The following is a 17,825-nucleotide window of genomic DNA, read 5'->3' on the forward strand; positions in this document are numbered from 1 at the left end:
AATATACACACAGGCATCAAATGGTAGTGTAGTAGGATATTAATTCATTAGCCCGCAGGCAAGGTATCTCATAATGCCTTTCATGGGTATCTCATTCCTTCCTCCACTCTGAGCAGCAAGCACAGTGCTTACAAGCCGCTACCGTGAGTGTGGGTGGTGTGGGTTCCGGTAGTGTGGTGACCCATTCCAAGAGTGTTCTTGGCCTTGTCGACGATGCTACCACCGGTGGAGCCGTGAACGTTGTTGTCCTTGCTGCGGCCCAGCTTGTCCATGGTGGACTGGGTGTTGGTCTTGGAGGAGTCGGGCTGGAGCTCGCGGGCAACCTTGTCGCCGGTACCGGTCAGGGACTCCTTGATCTTGGTGCCGGTGGACTTGGAAGATTGAGGTTGCTGACGGGGGTGTTAGTGAAGGTGGTGGAGAGAGGAAGGCGGAGGTGGCGTACCATCTTCTCACCAAGCTTGGTGTGGGTGTCTTTGCGGAATGCGTCGGTCATCTTGAAGTCGGTTGATTGGTTTGGTTTGGTTTGGTTTGGGGTAGTATGATGTGGGTGGTTGATGATTCGAATTGATTGAAGTTGCAGGTGTCGATGTTGATGAGGTCTATCTGGAGTGCAGGGTGAGCACTGCTTATATGCTCCCCTGATCTCAAGCAGCTACGTCATGGTTGGTGACTGCCATTCGCAACCGCAGCAGGAGTGCTGACTGGACATGTGCCCAGAATGAAACAGCGCAGCCACAAACCACGGCGTATGCCCAGGACGTCCAGGACGTCATTGAGTTGGCAATCTGAGTAGGTCTAGATTCCATCTACTTTCGTGATAGGTCGTCCTTGTTCGCTTGTTTGCATATCACTATAAGAGGCGAATGAGCAGGGATGGAAGAATAGATCAACGATGAAAGCAAGCTTTCCACGGTGGCTGAGCCGTGTTGACAAGAGCTAGCCAATTGATGTTTGCGGTCGTTGTACCGCGCCTTGAGCGCACTTGCCACGTCGCGATCATTGATCAAGTGAGTATCAAGATTAGTCGTGTGTAGTCGAGCATGCGCATCGTGAACTGCTGGGTGAAGTTTGATGCCTGGTGGGTGGTGGGGCAGGTCCCTGCGTCCCTGCGCCGGACGCGCGACCCCACGTGTAGTAGCGGTGACATCATCCCGTCTTTCCAAGGGCACAGGGTGTAACAATCAAGCTTCAAGTCCGATCGCCAGGTCAACGGAGCCCCATGCTTGCCTCTATCCAGCACTTAGCTTCGCGTTGTCATGATCACGAAATGAATCTGCTGATCACTGACGTACGTTGAGATTCTGAATGCGCAATCACCATAGCCTGATCAACGATCTTCTACAGGCAGGTCTAGAGGCTATGAAAGAAGTGGTCTGCCGCCATGTATACAGGGTGCAGCGCAAGCTTCCGCCGTGTGCATCTTCGGGAGAAGTCGCTGCAGGGCCACCGGGTAATACTTCAGGGCCCGATGCCGAGCCATGGAAGCAGTCAGCCCCGAGTTGGAGGTCACCTTGTGAGCTGCTTGCCTCCATATCTAAATAATACTCAAGACCGTCACGTGATAGTATCGATGATGGCCTCTTCATGTGCCTGGACTCAACACACTGGAGTGCGCAGTCCGACATGCATGGATGTTGAACGGGTGGCATGGCAGGATGCTCAGATTCATAGAGGTGCATCATGCTTTTTATTGTTGAATCTCCGGCCGCGCATTGTCTGCGGCACACCGACTGCTATATACCGTATATGGCGGTATGCGCTGTCGAAGCGGGTATCTTCAAGTGCATCGCGCTACGACGCGTTCTGCGCTGACAGCGATGGCGGACGCGAAAGAGCGGTCGCGGCAGGGCTCTAGGCGGTGCCGTACGCAAGGCGCCACGTCGTCGCAGGAAATGCAGAGGCTGGACAGGGACATTACCAGGAGGCTCTAACGCAGGAACGCGCTCGGATCAGCAGTAGCCCGGCGTGCTATTGGCTGTTGGGGGCGGCCGGGGCAGGATGCTCGTGTTCGGTCCCCTCGACAACCCGCTTTGTTGATGGACTAAGCCAACCACCTCCAGCCACTTCAGACCAGCCATCACCATTTTCGCAACAGCAAAACTATCCGTCGCTGCAGGCAAAGAGAGAAGTCACATTCCACGCTACCACCCACACTTTGAATATTCTTCCACACAGGAGACATCTGACCATCGTCGTCGCAGTGCATCCACCGCCGCTGTAGAGCCATCCAGCCGAGCGTACCAACATCGACCCGCATCCCGCATTCGACTCAGTACACTTGGGACAAGACGCCATCGCTTCCACTCTCGTACCTTGACAGGAGAGAGACCACCACCAGCCGCAGTCTGAGTGCACTTCCCCGCTCATCTCACCCGGCCCTCTGGGGGCGCAGGGAGAACACAAGGCCCATAGGAGGCAGTTGAAGGAGAGACACATTCACAATGGCGAACTTACGGTTCGCGGTTAGCATGCAACGTAAGTACAGCGCGGCTTCCAGGAAAACGATCAAGACTAACAATCTCCAGGGCTAATACCGTTTCTTGGCTTTCACCATGTTCTCATGATTCTCATTGCAATTGCGATAATATTGCTATGTAAGTGGAGACGAAACCACATGAGACGACCACAGCTAACGTTCTCGCAGCATTGCTACTCGCAGGATGTTCATCCACATCACCGCTCATCCCCGGCATCTTCCTCATCTCCATGTGGTACGAAAAGTTCACACCCACCTACGCACCTGAACAAGTCGACCCCGGTGTCACAGCCGCCATTGCCAACATTGTCGGCAACGCGCAGCTCGGCGTGCGCGTCGGCTACTTCGGTATCTGCATCAACAGAGACGGCGGTGGCTTCATTTGCTCCAACAACGCTACTGCGCTCGTCGACAACGTTTCAGTCGACCAGGACCCCCTTAACCTTGTCTGGGTCGCCGCTACGTTCAAGGACGCCGTTGTCTTCCCCTACCTGCTCATTGTCGCCATCATCCTCGCCTTCTTCACCTTCATCCTCCTTGCCACCTTCCCCGGCTGGCACGAGGAGAGAGACGAGCGAACCGGATCTGACGTCGACGTCAAGCCCTTCCCGTCGCGACCCGTCTCCCAAGTCGCCCTTGCGCTCATCTTCACCTCATCCATCTTCGTCCTGGTGTCAGTCTTGTGGCAACACACAGCATCCGTCGCAGCAGCAACCATCGTGCAAGATCTGGGTAACGGCAGCGTCAAGTCTGGTGTCGGTACATCGGCCATGGTACTTGGTTGGTTCGGCTTCGTACTCCTCATAATAGTAACCATCGGGTTGCTCGTTATGATTCTCAGCATCATTGTTCTCGACCGTCTTACCGACAACGACTAAGAGGACCGAATCGGCTGCGAATACATTCAAAACATAATTACGAAAGGATGAGCATTCTGTTGGCGCGATTGTGTAATTTGGCGCCGAGCTTACTCGGCCTTCACTTCTTCAACTCAGTTACATACCCTTTTACCTTTTTTGGGCGACGCGGTGGCAGCTTGCTGCTCACAACAATTATTCTGGCATACCCGGCGTTGGAAATTCTGTTGCATCAGATCAATTTGATCCATGAGCGAAGGTTGGTTTTCACCAACGATGGTTAGACGAAGGAGGAATGACTCGACTGAAAGCAACGCTTGGATGGGCTGTATTTATGTAGTAAATGAAAGAATGAGAATTGGATACGTCAAGTCAGAACATTTTTGCCTCAAGTTGGGTGATGCTTGGCCGACGGGCGACGGTCAAAGAAATTACATGCAATGCCTTCTTTCGTCTAGTGGCAATAAAGCCATGGCCGTTGAGCGATGGAAACCCGCGAGGGCTCCTATCTCCCGATGGACATCCGGGGTATTCTCGCATAACGCGGGGAAATGCAGTAGCGGAGCCGCCAGACCACCTGCCTTTTTGTCCCGAAACGGGAAAGGGTTCATCTTGTCATGAAATGCGCACTCGTATGCAACATCTACACAGCTCGTAAGAACAGGTCTGACTGCACACTGTCGCAAAGCCTGCCCGAGTCCCTCCGACGACCGGCCGCAGAGTGCAATTATCGATGGCGCCATACCTAAGCGAGCCTAGGGCATTTTGTCGCGTCCAGAAAAATTGGTGGGGTTGGCATGAGAGGGACATTTAGTGCTCTGACTGCTTAAAGGCGCTGTAGTCTTACTGCTATCTTCCGACCTTTTTCTTCCATTCCCCCTCTCTCCAAACCACATCTACCTTTGCTTGCCTGTCATGTCTAGCTACGCACTCCCCAAGTCCCACCAGGACGTATGTTGCCCCGCGTCACGAGGAAGATGCGCAATGCTAACCTGGCACAGCTTATGGAAAAGTCCCTGGTGGACACCGACCAAGAGGTCGCTCAGATCATGGTATGACTAGGTCATTACCTGCTTACTTTACATGTACTAACAAACACCGTAGGAGAAGGAAATCCAGCGTCAGCGCGAGTCCATCCTCCTCATCGCCTCGGAGAATGTCACTTCCCGCGCTGTCTTCGATGCGCTCGGCTCGCCCATGTCCAACAAGTACTCTGAGGGTTACCCTGGTGCCCGCTACTACGGTGGTAACGAGCACATCGACTCGATCGAATTGCTGTGCCAGAAGCGCGCTCTTGAGACCTTCGGCCTCGACTCGGAGAAGTGGGGTGTCAACGTACAGTGCTTGAGTGGTAGCCCGGCAAACCTCCAGGCTTACCAGGCTATCATGAGGCCACATGACAGGCTGATGGGTCTTGACCTGCCACACGGTGGACATTTGAGCCACGGCTACCAAACACCCCAGAGGAAGTGCGTACAGATCGAGCAAGGTGGATTAGGACGACATGCTGACCACAAGTAGGATCTCTGCTGTTTCCACATACTTCGAGACTTTCCCCTACCGCGTAAACCTCGACACCGGCCTCATCGACTACGAACAGCTCGAGCAAAATGCCCTCATGTACCGCCCAAAGGTGCTCGTCGCCGGTACCTCCGCTTACTGCCGTGAGATCGACTACGCCCGCATGCGCGAGATCGCTGATAAGGTCGGCTGCTACCTACTGATGGATATGGCTCATATCTCCGGTTTGGTCGCTGCTGGTGTCAACAAGTCACCCTTCCAATACTGCGACATTGTCACCACTACCACCCACAAGTCCCTTCGTGGACCCCGTGGTGCTATGATCTTCTTCCGCAAGGGCGTTCGCAAGACTGACCCCAAGACCGGCAAGGAGACACTCTACGACCTCGAGGGACCCATCAACTTCTCCGTCTTCCCCGGTCACCAGGGTGGCCCCCACAACCACACCATCACCGCGCTCGCGGTTGCGCTCAAGCAAGCGCAGTCTGAGGACTTTAAGCTCTACCAGCAGCAAGTCATCAAGAACGCCAAGGCACTTGAGGTTGCCTTCAAGGGTATGGACTACAAGCTTGTTACCGACGGTACCGACAACCACATGGTCCTTCTCGACCTGAAGCCTTTCGCCCTTGACGGTGCCCGTGTTGAGGCTGTTCTCGAGCAAGTCAACATTGCCTGCAACAAGAACACCACTCCTGGTGACAAGTCAGCTCTCACACCCATGGGTATCCGTATCGGAGCCCCAGCCATGACATCGCGTGGTCTGGGTGAGGAGGACTTCAAGAAGATCGCCAACTACATCGACCAGTGCATCAAGCTTTGCAAGAAGATCCAGAGTGAGCTCCCCAAGGAGAACAACAAGCTCAAGGACTTCAAGAGCAGGGTCGCCAGTGGCGAGGTACAGGAGATCAACGACCTCAAGAAGGAGATCGCGGCCTGGGCCGTCACCTTCCCTCTGCCCATCTAAGTCTACATACAATTTTCTTGAAGGGAAGGCGGCGTACACAGGCGTTTCTTTGTCCAAGCGGGTTACGGTGTTTCAACAAAAAGGCAGATTTGGACTGGCATATTCAACAGCTCACACCATCGGATTTTACGAGGAATGACATGATTAGGGAGATGAAAACAAGATACCTGAAGACAGGGATTCCACGCGATGAAATGCTCTTAGCGTGCCCTGGACTCTTGATGGGATAGGATACGCTGCTTAACCAGCAAATCTCGATCCACAAATGTAGAACAATTCACTTCAACTTCCAAGACCATTGCGCCCCGTGGATTGTGCATGTAGCTTTGATGTCTTTTGGTAGGCATAAAGCCCTACGTAAATGTGAACATCTAGAATCCGTGTAGTGAGTCGCGCTGTTGATCAGAGGCGACGTTCTCCAATCAAAGAAGCCAGATTCGTGAGAGTCAACCTTGGAATGTAAATCACAACTTCATGAAGCTTGGCTGCCACAATTCTCACAGGAGATGATGTCATGGATTGAATGCTAAGAAGTCTATACTGAGGCCTGTGGCGTTTACGCCGACTGCCAGGTAATCGAAAAGGTAGCGGAGTGATCTCCGCCAGCGTACACAGTTTGCTGCGTACTGCCCGACGCAACCTTATCTGCGCTCCATTGCGCGTTGCCGCCAGCAGCCAAGTTACCGTCCGCGTTTGTGAAACCAGTTACGCTCGCAGAGCCATCGCAAGCCAGCGCTCCACCGACAATGCCGCACTTGCCCTTTGAGCTCGACAAAGTGAAGCCGTTGTCTGCCTCGGTAGCGGTAAAAGTGGCACAGGTACCGGTTGTGTACCAAGTACCCTTGGAAATGATACATCCCTTCTTCGCGCCATTGACGACAACGTTGAGGTAGCCTTTACCGCTGAAAGGCGTTCCCGGTGCAGATGTTGGTGCAGGTCCACCGACAGTCGTGGTGGTAGAGGGAGGAGAGGATCCCCCGTTCTTGGGTAGATATTTAATGCCTGTCTGCGGGCATGTCGATTTGGTGCCATCGGGGTCTGAAGCAACAAACTCGCCAGTCTGTACGCTACCACGAACATCGTAGTGGTACCAGATTTCATTGAGCGCGCCGGACTTGCAGCCTAGCGTGACTTCGACACCGGGGCGCTTGGCCTGGATGGCGCTTTGAATGGCAGCAAAAGTGTATGTCTTGCTTGTGCTGGGTGTGATGCCCGCCGCGCTCAACCACTCGTAACTTGGGAGCGTCTTGAAGAGATCGACAGTCTTTTGGAAGAAGTCAACCACCTCCTCTGTGGCTTTGTGGTCGTCGTAGCATTCGGGCTCGAGCGTGGAGATGCAGGTGCCGTGCTTGGCCCACTCGTGGTACCAGAAGGACTCATCGTCGCCCTTGTAGTCTTTCCAGTATGTGGACATGTAGGAAAGGAGGTCGGTTGCGCCGAAGGAGTTGAGGATGGCGGTGATGTTGGAGTAGGCGCGCGAGGAGTCGCAGTTGGCATCGTAGGTGCCGTCGCAACGGTCGGGCCTGGATAGAATGATTAGTATGTATAGATAGCTGTAGTTGAAGGGCAATGTTACCATAGACCATGGATTGTCCAGCTATCCTCTGGTCCAGTAGCGGGCGAAGCATCCCAGAACTGCGTCTGGAGGATCTGACCACCCGGCGCATTGAAGCAGCACAGGTTTTCCACCGCGGTGGTGTTGTGGCAGCTCAATTGGGCATTGGGGCAGCTTTGGGTAAAGTCGCCCATGACGCGTCCTCCATGGCCGAGGATGACTTGCGCACCACCAAGAGCGATCTTGCTGAGGGTCTTGAGAGAAGGCATGGCTGTTGTTTCTGCTGCCAACATCTCTGCAGTGGAAACCGCGACGTTATGTACCTTCTCCCTCGCGACTCCCACCAGGGAGTCTAGCATGGCCGGCATGTTCCCGCTCGCCTCCTACTACTGCAAGGACGGAGGAGATAATTTGGCGCTGTACAACAAGACTACACAAGCTTTCGCGGGTCGATCCCTCCCGTAACGGCAGCTCAGATTACACGCCTTCACGTTGCTGTCGCTGATTCGCAGGCAGCGAATACACTGCTCCTCGATGCGGAAGGTCGGTCCTCTAGTCTAGTCTGTCGCCGCCGGGTCGTTTTCCGTAGATGCGTCAGCGGAGAGCCCGAGATGTCTTCTCGACGAATCGACTGGTGGAAGAGGGTCGGGGCGTGGTAAGGTAGTGCGTAGGTGTACTATGGCCACCCCGACGATGGCGCTGGGGAGGTGTGTTTATGGGGGATGAAAGGGACAGAGGACATAGCCACTCATGGCGCAGTACCAGGCAGCACGCCGGGCGAGGTCACGCAGGGCCGCGTTTGGGGCATGATGATGATCTGCTGCTCGGGAACCAGTCAGATGGCGTCTCATGGCGAATGTGACGGGGGCACGTGTAACGCGTGCCTGGCGATAAGACGACGATTGCGTTAGGCCAGGGACGAGCGGACCCTGCGGCTTATCAGCATGGCGCGCTAGCCTGCACAGTATGCGAGTCAACCTTGGAAGATCGCTCGGCGTAGTCCGAACCTCTCCACTTTCCTATCCAAGTTCACACCACAATCGCGTTGCTTTTGGGGTGAGCGTCATTCTCCCTCTTTCTTCTTCGATGGTTTCTGTTCGTCCACTGTCGCGATGAGTTTCCAGCATCTTCGTTCCATGAGCTGGATTTCTATCTCAATACCGATTCATCTCTCCCTTCCGGCTGTGTGGTGGATTGGTAGGAAACCCGCCACAACAACATACCACGGGCAACAGCAGGTCAAACTGCCTACTACAGACGAAATCACTGTCAAGATCGGGGTTTGTTTGGGTTGAAATAAAGTTGTCTATATACGTTTTGTATTTACAAGAAAAGATTGCCGCTCAAATATTTACAGTGTAGGTAGTCTTTACGATCCGCGATCGACGAAGCCAAAGTGTCCGTTGCAGTTCCCTTATGGGTACTGGGTGTAGAGGCACTTGGTGGGGTTCTCTTCCTTGATCGCCCTTGCGGTGAAGCCGTAGCACTCCTCGGCTCCAGCAGGCTTGGTAACGCCGCCCAACCAGACAGAGTACCCGCCGCCAATAGAAGGCTGGCAAGCCTGGAACTCGATGTCCTCGCCAGTCTGGTCACGGAAGACAAGGTTTCCGTCGTCATTGATGGCGAAGGTGGTCCTTTCTCCGTTCTTCACCATGGGTTGAGCACCGGTGGTGTACTGGATAACGCCCTGACCCATGCCGGACCTGTCGACGAAGAATTGCTGAGGAGGGTTGGCAGTGTAGAGGTAGAGGCTGCCGTTGCTGAGCTGGAACGAAGCGTAGTTGTGGGGTTCCGGACCGCAGGATGCGTTCTGCTCGCCTGCGTTGATCACAAGGGAGTTCTGGACAGCCTGGAAGGTGCTGTACTGGAAGTCGCTGCCTGAGCGGATGGTTTGGATTGTGAAGACATCGCCATCCTTGATCTTGGAGTCGGTGGGAAGAGCAGTGACGAGGCTGGCAGCGGCGGCAGCAATGGCAGCGGTGGTGAACTTCATCTTGATTGGAGTTGGGTGTGGAAGTAGTGTAGGGTGAAGATGGTAAGCTGGTAGGTAGATGTTGTCTTGATGTTTGAATATGTTTTTGTTGGATAATGATCTGTAGAGCAAGATCTTCGGCACTTATATACACAGTGACCTCGTATATAGTCTCCTCACGGTAGTACGAAAGTAACCCCAACAATACAGCAACATGAGGTCACATTCGATCCGAACACGAGCACTGGCCCATAGAATCTTCCGTATTCTCCATATTTTGGTCTCGAATAATGCATGCGCCACAACGGCCTCTGCTATTCAGGGTCGTGCGAGGCCTATTCTCCGAAAAGCCGGCAAGCATCGTGGCGTGTGCGCAAAACGTCGAATGGAACGTGTGGTGAGTGACGCAGCGGTGGACACGTCGACGGGCCGATGCCAGCAACGAATTAACTGAGGCTGGCTAGCTGCTGCCAATTTTGAACCCGGGCTAACAGCCCGACGGGATCCTATTGGTCGGCCGACAGGCGAGACACAAGAATAGATCGCATGACCGAACGCTCCTTGACCGACCTTCACGGTCGAAACAACATTGGGATGGGCGACAATTGTCGTTGCTCGTGTTCTGTTCGGGTTGCATATTTGCATGGCGGTGTAGCGAAAAGGGGTGCGCGAGGAAGCGATTCCTGGGTAATCAAGCGCCTCGGCACTGACGGCGATTTGTGCATCAAGCTGAACACAACCTTCCACGCGTCTTCGGAAAATACATTTCCAACGTGCTCGAAGTAATGAGACCGTATCATAGTGCCAGCTCGAAAATTGGTTCCAGGTCGGTGAGGGCTACACGGCAGACTCACAATCGTACCTAGTACTGAGATGGCACATACATAGGGTACAAAGGTAAGCATCATTCTCACAAGAGCACAAGTCGTACCCCACAAATCCCGTATCATGAGGCAATTATTAAACATCGCGTTCATCTATTGAGATGCGCATCTAGACTATCGCCGCATGGGTTTCCGCATCAATTACGTCAACCTATCTGTCCGCTCATTCCGAAACCGAAACGAACCAGCCCAAGCAACACGGTATGGAGCGCGTCACGCCACCCTTTTATGTCCGCAACTTTTGTCTGCTCGTTAAATCTCCTCCTTACATTATCATACAATGTCTTTACGACCCCACTGTACCACCTTTGGGTTCACAATATCTTTTCGAGCTCACCAAACCACTCGCGAAACGGCTGGCTTGTTTGCTCATTACTTGGCCCGCCATCAAATAATGACCGACACAGGCGGCGTCTTGCTTTTCTTTAGGTGGTGTTAATGCATTCGCAGCAAGCTTGTGTGATTTCAATGGTGAGATAACCAGTATGGATTGCTGAGGGTCATCCTGTGGGAGCTCGACACACATCGGGGTGTGGTTTCCAGTGAAATCAGCCGATTTGATATGATTACTGTAATCTTGCAACCAGACAGAACCCATGTTCTTGTTCGTAGCGACTGGGGGCTGGCTGTTTGTTTCGCTCTTTCCGACATGGACGGATTTAAGTTCGAAGCAGACGACCTGCTTCAATACCGCGAGAACTTCATTGAGATCTTGCAGCATACGCTCCTCCCCTTTGAATGTAGTTCTTGCATAGCGACCGTGGGTCTTGAGCACCCACATAACATTGGATTAATATCTTAAATAGTGACCGATCCTAGCTGCTCTATTGCTTCTCGCGTCTGTAGTGGTTTGTGCTGTCCATATGTCTATGTGTCATTTTCTCACAATAATACTCCTCATATTAGTGTTCATACTGTAAGACTTACTAGGAAGTCTCTACTGAGCTGCGATTGTACTTGTACTGCTGGTATTACAGAATTATTGTGCACCACACAGGTCCACCATCATTACATGTATAAAACTAGCATTTTACAATCCATTGAAGAAATATAGGCTTTCTTTAGCTGCAGTATTTTGGTAATCCAACCGCTTTTGGACTATTCTGGCGGATGTGGTGGCGTTATAATTTTTGAACGTTTTTCGTAGTGGGTTCTAGTTTCGCAAAAACCCACTCTCTCATGACGATATTAGAGCCAATAAAAATTCGGCAGCCACTTGAAACCAAACACTTTATGAACTGAGCCTCATATGAAGTAGAGCTGTTGCTGTTGTTTCCAGAGAGGCATCCACAGAAGCCCAAGGACAGTTGTAGTAGTCAATGGCATTATATAGGCCGGGCCCCTCCTTGCAGAATAATATGAGATGAGATGTCGAAGCATCGTATGATATCCGAAAGAACAGGTATGTGTGGGGGTGACTGTATTAAACATCTATTTGCGTTTGCTCTAAGCCATCTCCTACAAGTGGTCAATATCGATTTTCCGTGTGCTGGCTGCTGACAATCAGAGCTGGACTGTACCACGCCGTCTGCCCGGGTGGCTAAGGGCCGCGAAATAACGCCGCGTTCGCATGCCAGCCACAACGCGTTGTATATAGGTTCGATGGTTCTGTTACTCAGAGAAAGGGCCTCTAGGCATGCGCTTTGGGTTCTCAAGGTATTCAATTACTCTGTAACAAGAAACGTTGTGCGGAAGAGGACTTGTAGCGATAGAATTGTACGCGTGATCACCCCGCCTGACACACTGCAACACGTCATCAATTCAACACCATGCTGGCCCATACGCTCAGGGGAATACTCTGAAAATCTATGTAGACATTGCGCAATACCCAAAGATGAGGAGTATATCTTTGGTTTGCCTATTTATAGGCGTGAAGGCGGGTCGTGTCCGAGGTGTCGACGCGCAGAGCGAAACACCATGGAAAGTAGATGACGCGACGCATGTATCGCCAAAACCTCAACCATCAAGACTAGACTCGGGTCCCAAGGGCCAATCAAGCCGAACGAGATCATAGTGTATTCCATCGAGTACAAGACTGGGATAGAAAAAAAAGAAAAGAGTATGCATGTAGCAACGTGTCCCGGCAATAGACTTCAAGGTCTCCTGGAGCGGAAGCTTGCGCAAAAGCGAGGTCGTCAAGGCGCAGACCATCACTATCGTGAAATGACATAGATGACTCAGATAAAACAACAAGCAGAGGCCGTTGGCAGGACTGAAGCTCGAGGCCACAGGTGCCAGCGGTAAGGCTCCTGGTATGCGTTGGCCATAGTCGAGCGTCACCAAGATGAAAAGAGCGACTCGAAGGAGAGGAGATGGGGTGAAGGGCTGCGCTTCCAGCAGGGAGATAGGAAAGACCCCCAACAAATCGAACGGACAGCAGCCGCACGGCGCCTAGTCAGCGTAGGCGGTAGTATTGCAACATGAGATCAAACTGAAGCGCATCTTGATCAGGCCTGGAAGATTAGCGCCTTTGAGTTGGTGATCTGGGGGCGCCGATTCTGATCCCTGAAAAGTATAAGAACGGCGCATACCCCACCCGCCGCGTGCTTGCCCCAACTCAGCGACTTCCAGACTTCCCACCACCACCATTCTTCCATCGATTTTCACGTTCGCCCTCTCGTTCGAAGCATCAGTAACGCGTCCATCTTCCCACCCAAACCACTAGCAACAATGCCTCCCAAGAAGAACACCACCCCTTCCAAGGCCAAGGCCGCCGCTGCCGCACCTGCCCATGGCTCCTACATCGGTATGTACTATGATATCTCAGCCCAACGCGGTCGCGTCGGTTGCCCGATAGTCGCGTCTTTGTCGCCGATCAATGCTGACTCTATTAGACATGGTCAAGGATGCTATCATCAACGTGAGTCTTTCCTAGGCGTGTTGCCTTGCACCTGAGTTTGCGACAGCTTGCGACAGGTCGCAACGCCAACTTCAGCGCGAATTACAACAACGCTCAACAACATTGCTGCACCAAATGAACATGATTACTGACGCGCTCTATGCATGTTACAGCTCAAGGAACGAAATGGATCAAGGTTAGTCACATTAATTTCCACATGCTGACGCTCATGCGTCACGGCATGCTTTCGTCTGAAAGCGCGTACCTAAGAACTTACGCTGACTTTGCGCCAACAGCCGTCAAGCTATCCAAAAGTACATCCAAGCCAACAACAAGGTCGGCAACCTTAGCGATGCTGCCTTCAGGAGTCACGTCAACCGTGCTATTACTTCCGGCGAGGAGAAGGGTGATTTTGCACGTCCCAAGGGTAAGTTTCTCTCCACCAAATCTGCGCGGCACCACGTCTTCAACACGTCGCTGCTGTATAACTTCCGCGCGCGTATCATGGGTCATTTTGAACCTTGCTGACGCGTCATGTAGGCACGTCTGGACCAGTAAAGCTTGCGAAGAAGGAGGCTAAGCCTGCCACTGCCACCGCTACCAAGAAGTCTGAGCCCAAGGCCGAGAAGAAGGTTACGGAGAAGAAGACCGCCGAGAAGAAGACTACTGAGAAGAAGGCACCCGCCACCAAGAAGGCCACGACCACTGTAAGTATCTGCCTCCTGTCATAAGTCTTCATGTCTGATTTCCTCTACAGAAGGCCAAGGCCACCACCGCCACCACCACCAAGGCTGCTCCAAAGAAGACTGTCGGCCGCCCGAAGAAGGCCACCACCACAGCCGCTGCTACCAAGGCTGCCCCTGCCGCTAAGCCCAAGGCCAACGCCAGCAAACCCCGCAAGACTGCCCCAACCGCAGCCCCCGCCGTCGAGGAAGAGGTATCGCGCGTGCTAGGAAAGACCAAGTCCGGCCGCGTCACCAAGACCAAGGCTCCCGCCGCCGCACCCAAGACAACAAAGAAGGCACCAGCAGCAAAGAAGACCGCCGCAGCGAAGAAGGCCACCACACCCAAGAAGAAGGCGACGCCCAAGAAGGCAACACCAAAGGCTAAGGCATGAGCTGTTTCAGCTTAAGCTTCTTTGTTCCTGTTAACCTTTTTTATTTTACCATGCTACCGTGCGTTAGCTCCGGAGCGTACGCTAGACGACATCTTCTTCACGTATTCCCTTTGTCACACTACTAGTCTATGGGTTCTACAGGTGGGCGTGGTTCGACCACCGGCGGATATGGCGAGGCAGGCCTACGGTGTTCGTCCCTGATTTTCTTACCTGGGATATATCATGTTGGCCGGGCGTTCTGGCGCGTGTCTGTCACTGCGGATGGATGTCTACTCTACTGTCATTGTTCTCTTCAGCGTCGCAATCTGGCGTTATAGGAGGCTAGCTACGACGTGATGCTATCGTCTCAAGCAATCGAAATCAACACATACCTCAAACGTTACGCGTCTCTGAACTTGGTGAATGAGACGCGTTGTTTTGATCTGACGCGTGAATGTTGCGAGTCATGTGAGGGGCATGTGGGTCTCTGATAAGATAACCCGCTCAGCCCGATGTTCTCCCTCGACGGCTGCCGGGCCGATTCTACAGCAACGCCGACCTCAGCAAGTTCATGCGCCGATCCAACAGAGCTCCGTTCGTGTCTTACATGTTTCCGTTGGTGCTGGTGATATTATTATGAGCATTTGAAAAGACAAAACTAGTTCGCACATTTTCGCGACACCCCTAGGCCAGCTCTCGAAAGAAGTAGACACTCATATCATCCCAGTCATCACTGCCATTAGAACCCATCAAGGGAGCGCATCTCTGTACCCCTTCTCTACCATTCAATCTGTTTACAAATGTCGACGCATGCTTTCTTACAACTAGATGAACGCGGATTGTGCCTTGCACCTGCGTTGAAATTAGGACCAATCGAGAAAGAGCCCGTCACGCCTGCCACTGCGAGCGATCTGGCATTGGATTTGGCCGCGATAAAGCTGCTGTCACATGACCGTGTGATGGGGGCATCAAACAAGGTATACGATAGCATGCCTGAGGGATAGCAGCCGTTCTTTGCTTATTCGCTCATTACCTCTCCGGTCTCTACAGTCTGTTGCTAGCAAAAAGGTAAGGTGACAACAAAGCGAGACGCGCCACCGGTATCTCTGGTTATCCCAATTTCCTGGCTAAACACACTTGGGGAGAGAGCGTGATCCTTCAGTTGCCTCTGATGTTCCGATAGCTGACCTATGGGCGACAAGACAGGCATGCAATATGTACGAGGCACACCAACTTTCGGGCACGTCCTGCTTATTGGTGACCTTCGAATCGTTACCATTCCTTCGTCGACGCGAACGAATCAACATGCTCATGCATATGCTCGAGGATGTTCTCGACCCATCACAAGGGGTGAATGTTGAAGCGCGACACGTCTGCTACGTCCGGATACTTACCAAAACGTCTGTGATGGATATTAACATGCCCGAAGTCGCGTAAGCGAGATACTGTAGATCGTCGTCTGTTGGACAAAGAATAAAGAGACGATCAGGTGTCGACGCGCAATGGCTTTGCCGAAAAACCACAGCCATCACAAGGACAAATTGGTTCGATGTACACAATCGTGTATTGCTCGTGCTGTTTGTAGAGATCAACAGGGTGTACCGGGCACCAAACATTACCCCAGATCGATAGAACGATGAGAGCTCTTGGCCGAAGAGGCGTCCACTAGTGCCCATTCACATGCATTTCGCACCCTGTTCCTTCCCCATGTAAGTGATAGCCAGCGTCTACTGGGGCAGATATGCAGGGCTCAACCGCTAAGACGGGCTTCATAGCGAGCTTGAGTGAGCTTGGCCCTCAGGTTTTGGCGCTTCTACCAGGCGATCTGTATTCCGGGTCAACTGCTGTACTGCCTGAACTAGCGATATATCCGGTCGTCTACAGCGGATCAACAGTTGTCTAGAGCTTAAGTGCAGACTTCGATATGGAATTTCTGCAATAGTGTGGGTTGATCGATGACAGGTCACACGGCCGTATGCCAATAGTACATGCGGACATACACATTCTCACTAGCCGTTGGCAGACACCAACGGCCCATGTAGAATGGTATCAATCCTTCCAGAAGCGTCAAGTGCGGAGTAGTCACCTGGTCAGGCCTAGTGTAAGATTTTGCAATGCTACCATAGAAAGCCACACACGCACCGCACTGCAGCATCACCGCTGTTCAGGAGGTGATGTTAAAAGCTGGGGTATCCCATCGTCGATTGCGCCCCACAAACTTCTCCAGCTTCTGCTTCTTCAACGCTGCGCAAAGAACCTTTTCATCACAATAACCTCTTGTTCGAGTCATCTTGAAGTAAACAGCGACAATGCCAGGAGGTGGTATTACCCTCACCGGGACGCATGACTCCGAATATATCCAAGATGAACTCGATGAGATTCTCGCTAATCACGAATACGAGATGTCTGTTGTTCATCAGGGTAGCTATCTCGGCTCATGGATGGCTTGTTTCAAGGGAAAGCTCTCTCAGCCCTCATCCAGCGCCCGTCGCACTACAATTGGCATCTTCATGCAGGCTATGCAGCAGCTGACTGGCATCAACTTTATCTTTTACTTCGATCCAGTCTTCTTCCAGCAGCTTGGCTCTATTAGCGATCCCTTCCTCATCTCTCTCGTCACAACTCTTGTCAACGTGCTATCCACCCCTGCCTCGTTCGTCATGGTCGAGAAGATTGGAAGACGGCCTCTCCTTGTCTTTGGAGCTGCTGGCATGGTTATCATGCAGTTCATCGTCGGAGCTATCGGAGCCACCGCTGGCAGAAACACCGCCGACCATCCTGCCAACCCGAATACCACCAGAGCTATGATCGCATTCATTTGTTTGAACATTTCCGTCTTCGCTACCACCTGGGGATCGTGCGCCTGGATTGTGATCGGGGAAATATTTCCTTTGACTATTCGATCTCGCGGCGTCGGTCTCTCCACGGCTAGTAACTGGTTCTGGAACTGTATCATCGGTATCATCACCCCTTACCTCGTTGCCGACCGTGATGACTCTGCTCGTATGGGATCAAATGTCTTCTTCCTGTGGGGCTCGCTCTGCTGCGTTTCCTGTAAGTCTCCCATAGTCCGAGAGGGAAACATGGAGTATGTCACTAATTCACAAACAGTCCTTTTCGCCTACTTCTTTGTTCCCGAAACTAAAGGTCTTACGCTTGAGCAAGTCGACAAGATGTTGGAGGAGAGCACCCCTCGCACCTCCCGCAAATGGAAGCCTCACAGTACCTTCGCTGGTGACATGAACCTCGCTGATAAGCATATCGAGATTCCTCTTGAGAATCTCACCACCAAACACGAGACCACTACCGTCTAGCTATCTGGCTCGAACGAGGTGTAATAAAGGGATACTCAATATATAGAACCGCCGATGTCACTAGATGTTGCTGCAATGCATGGACCTGCTACCTCGCACTCAATGTTATGGAGTCCTACATGTAGTGGAATATCATACTTGAACCTTTGTCACTGGTTTTCAATACGCTCTCCACATTGCGATTGCTGTAAAGCGTATTATTGAGGCTGAATCCAGAGTGCTCGTTATGGTAGCTACTTCACCACCTGAGATCTCCAGCTCTATGCGTGCGTCCAGCAGTATGGGAATTTGACTTGAACCACGAGCTGTGACTACTATGTGGCGTGTCAAGCGTCCGCTTGCACAAT

The 17,825-nt window shown here is 52.4% G+C and overlaps 8 protein-coding genes across 8 annotated transcripts; 4 read left to right on the top strand and 4 right to left on the bottom strand.

The window, feature by feature from the left end:
• Positions 1 to 128: 128 nt before the first annotated feature.
• Positions 129 to 493, bottom strand: BKA58DRAFT_438989 (heat shock protein 9/12-domain-containing protein; the record flags this gene model as incomplete). The annotated part of the gene is made up of 2 exons (XM_046173633.1): positions 129 to 389; positions 443 to 493. 2 exons carry the CDS (start codon positions 491 to 493, stop codon positions 129 to 131), a joined length of 312 nt encoding a protein of 103 aa, XP_046026484.1.
• A 1,545-nt stretch (positions 494 to 2,038) lies between these two features.
• Positions 2,039 to 2,525, bottom strand: BKA58DRAFT_156231 (uncharacterized protein). The gene has a single exon (XM_046164874.1). It carries the CDS (start codon positions 2,434 to 2,436, stop codon positions 2,101 to 2,103), a length of 336 nt encoding a protein of 111 aa, XP_046026486.1. The 5' UTR covers positions 2,437 to 2,525; the 3' UTR covers positions 2,039 to 2,100.
• Positions 2,039 to 3,766, top strand: BKA58DRAFT_428889 (Ca2+ regulator and membrane fusion protein Fig1-domain-containing protein). Its single transcript, XM_046173028.1, has 3 exons — positions 2,039 to 2,475; positions 2,526 to 2,594; positions 2,645 to 3,766. Exons 1-3 carry the CDS (start codon positions 2,442 to 2,444, stop codon positions 3,352 to 3,354), a joined length of 813 nt encoding a protein of 270 aa, XP_046026485.1. The 5' UTR covers positions 2,039 to 2,441; the 3' UTR covers positions 3,355 to 3,766.
• Position 3,767: 1 nt separating this feature from the next.
• BKA58DRAFT_382997 (serine hydroxymethyltransferase) lies at positions 3,768 to 6,304 on the top strand. Its single transcript, XM_046170144.1, has 4 exons — positions 3,768 to 4,284; positions 4,335 to 4,385; positions 4,438 to 4,802; positions 4,855 to 6,304. The coding sequence occupies exons 1-4, from the start codon at positions 4,249 to 4,251 to the stop codon at positions 5,816 to 5,818; spliced, it is 1,416 nt and encodes a 471-aa protein (XP_046026487.1). The 5' UTR covers positions 3,768 to 4,248; the 3' UTR covers positions 5,819 to 6,304.
• A 70-nt stretch (positions 6,305 to 6,374) lies between these two features.
• BKA58DRAFT_312852 (ribonuclease T2-like protein) lies at positions 6,375 to 7,642 on the bottom strand (the record flags this gene model as incomplete). The annotated part of the gene is made up of 2 exons (XM_046167405.1): positions 6,375 to 7,341; positions 7,395 to 7,642. The coding sequence occupies 2 exons, from the start codon at positions 7,640 to 7,642 to the stop codon at positions 6,375 to 6,377; spliced, it is 1,215 nt and encodes a 404-aa protein (XP_046026488.1).
• Positions 7,643 to 8,378: 736 nt separating this feature from the next.
• On the bottom strand, positions 8,379 to 9,452 carry BKA58DRAFT_383001 (uncharacterized protein). Its single transcript, XM_046170145.1, has one exon. It carries the CDS (start codon positions 9,364 to 9,366, stop codon positions 8,788 to 8,790), a length of 579 nt encoding a protein of 192 aa, XP_046026489.1. The 5' UTR covers positions 9,367 to 9,452; the 3' UTR covers positions 8,379 to 8,787.
• Positions 9,453 to 12,778: 3,326 nt separating this feature from the next.
• BKA58DRAFT_156263 (uncharacterized protein) lies at positions 12,779 to 14,575 on the top strand. Its single transcript, XM_046164875.1, has 6 exons — positions 12,779 to 12,975; positions 13,064 to 13,089; positions 13,242 to 13,264; positions 13,365 to 13,495; positions 13,609 to 13,775; positions 13,826 to 14,575. The coding sequence occupies exons 1-6, from the start codon at positions 12,900 to 12,902 to the stop codon at positions 14,183 to 14,185; spliced, it is 783 nt and encodes a 260-aa protein (XP_046026490.1). The 5' UTR covers positions 12,779 to 12,899; the 3' UTR covers positions 14,186 to 14,575.
• Positions 14,576 to 16,509: 1,934 nt separating this feature from the next.
• BKA58DRAFT_283181 (general substrate transporter) lies at positions 16,510 to 17,469 on the top strand (the record flags this gene model as incomplete). The annotated part of the gene is made up of 2 exons (XM_046166835.1): positions 16,510 to 17,218; positions 17,276 to 17,469. Coding segments are annotated over 2 exons (903 nt in total), but the record flags the coding sequence as incomplete, so codon positions are not given.
• Between the last annotated feature and the right edge of the window lie 356 nt (positions 17,470 to 17,825).

Source organism: Alternaria rosae (genome assembly GCF_020736505.1).
Source record: "Alternaria rosae strain MPI-PUGE-AT-0040 chromosome Unknown BKA58scaffold_4, whole genome shotgun sequence".
Taxonomy (NCBI): domain Eukaryota; kingdom Fungi; phylum Ascomycota; class Dothideomycetes; order Pleosporales; family Pleosporaceae; genus Alternaria; species Alternaria rosae.

Coding starts and splice junctions, on each gene's coding strand:
- BKA58DRAFT_156231 (XM_046164874.1), bottom strand. CDS start 2,436: ATGTGTCTCTCCTTCAACTGCCTCCTATGGGCCTTGTGTTCTCCCTGC.
- BKA58DRAFT_428889 (XM_046173028.1), top strand. CDS start 2,442: ATGGCGAACTTACGGTTCGCGGTTAGCATGCAAC. Junction 2,476..2,525: donor GTTCGCGGTTAGCATGCAAC/GTAAGTACAGCG, acceptor AACAATCTCCAG/GGCTAATACCGTTTCTTGGC. Junction 2,595..2,644: donor AATTGCGATAATATTGCTAT/GTAAGTGGAGAC, acceptor ACGTTCTCGCAG/CATTGCTACTCGCAGGATGT.
- BKA58DRAFT_382997 (XM_046170144.1), top strand. CDS start 4,249: ATGTCTAGCTACGCACTCCCCAAGTCCCACCAGGAC. Junction 4,386..4,437: donor AAGAGGTCGCTCAGATCATG/GTATGACTAGGT, acceptor CAAACACCGTAG/GAGAAGGAAATCCAGCGTCA. Junction 4,803..4,854: donor TACCAAACACCCCAGAGGAA/GTGCGTACAGAT, acceptor GACCACAAGTAG/GATCTCTGCTGTTTCCACAT.
- BKA58DRAFT_383001 (XM_046170145.1), bottom strand. CDS start 9,366: ATGAAGTTCACCACCGCTGCCATTGCTGCCGCCGCTGCCAGCCTCGTC.
- BKA58DRAFT_156263 (XM_046164875.1), top strand. CDS start 12,900: ATGCCTCCCAAGAAGAACACCACCCCTTCCAAGGCCAAGGCCGCCGCT. Junction 13,090..13,241: donor TCAAGGATGCTATCATCAAC/GTGAGTCTTTCC, acceptor TGCATGTTACAG/CTCAAGGAACGAAATGGATC. Junction 13,776..13,825: donor CCAAGAAGGCCACGACCACT/GTAAGTATCTGC, acceptor TTTCCTCTACAG/AAGGCCAAGGCCACCACCGC.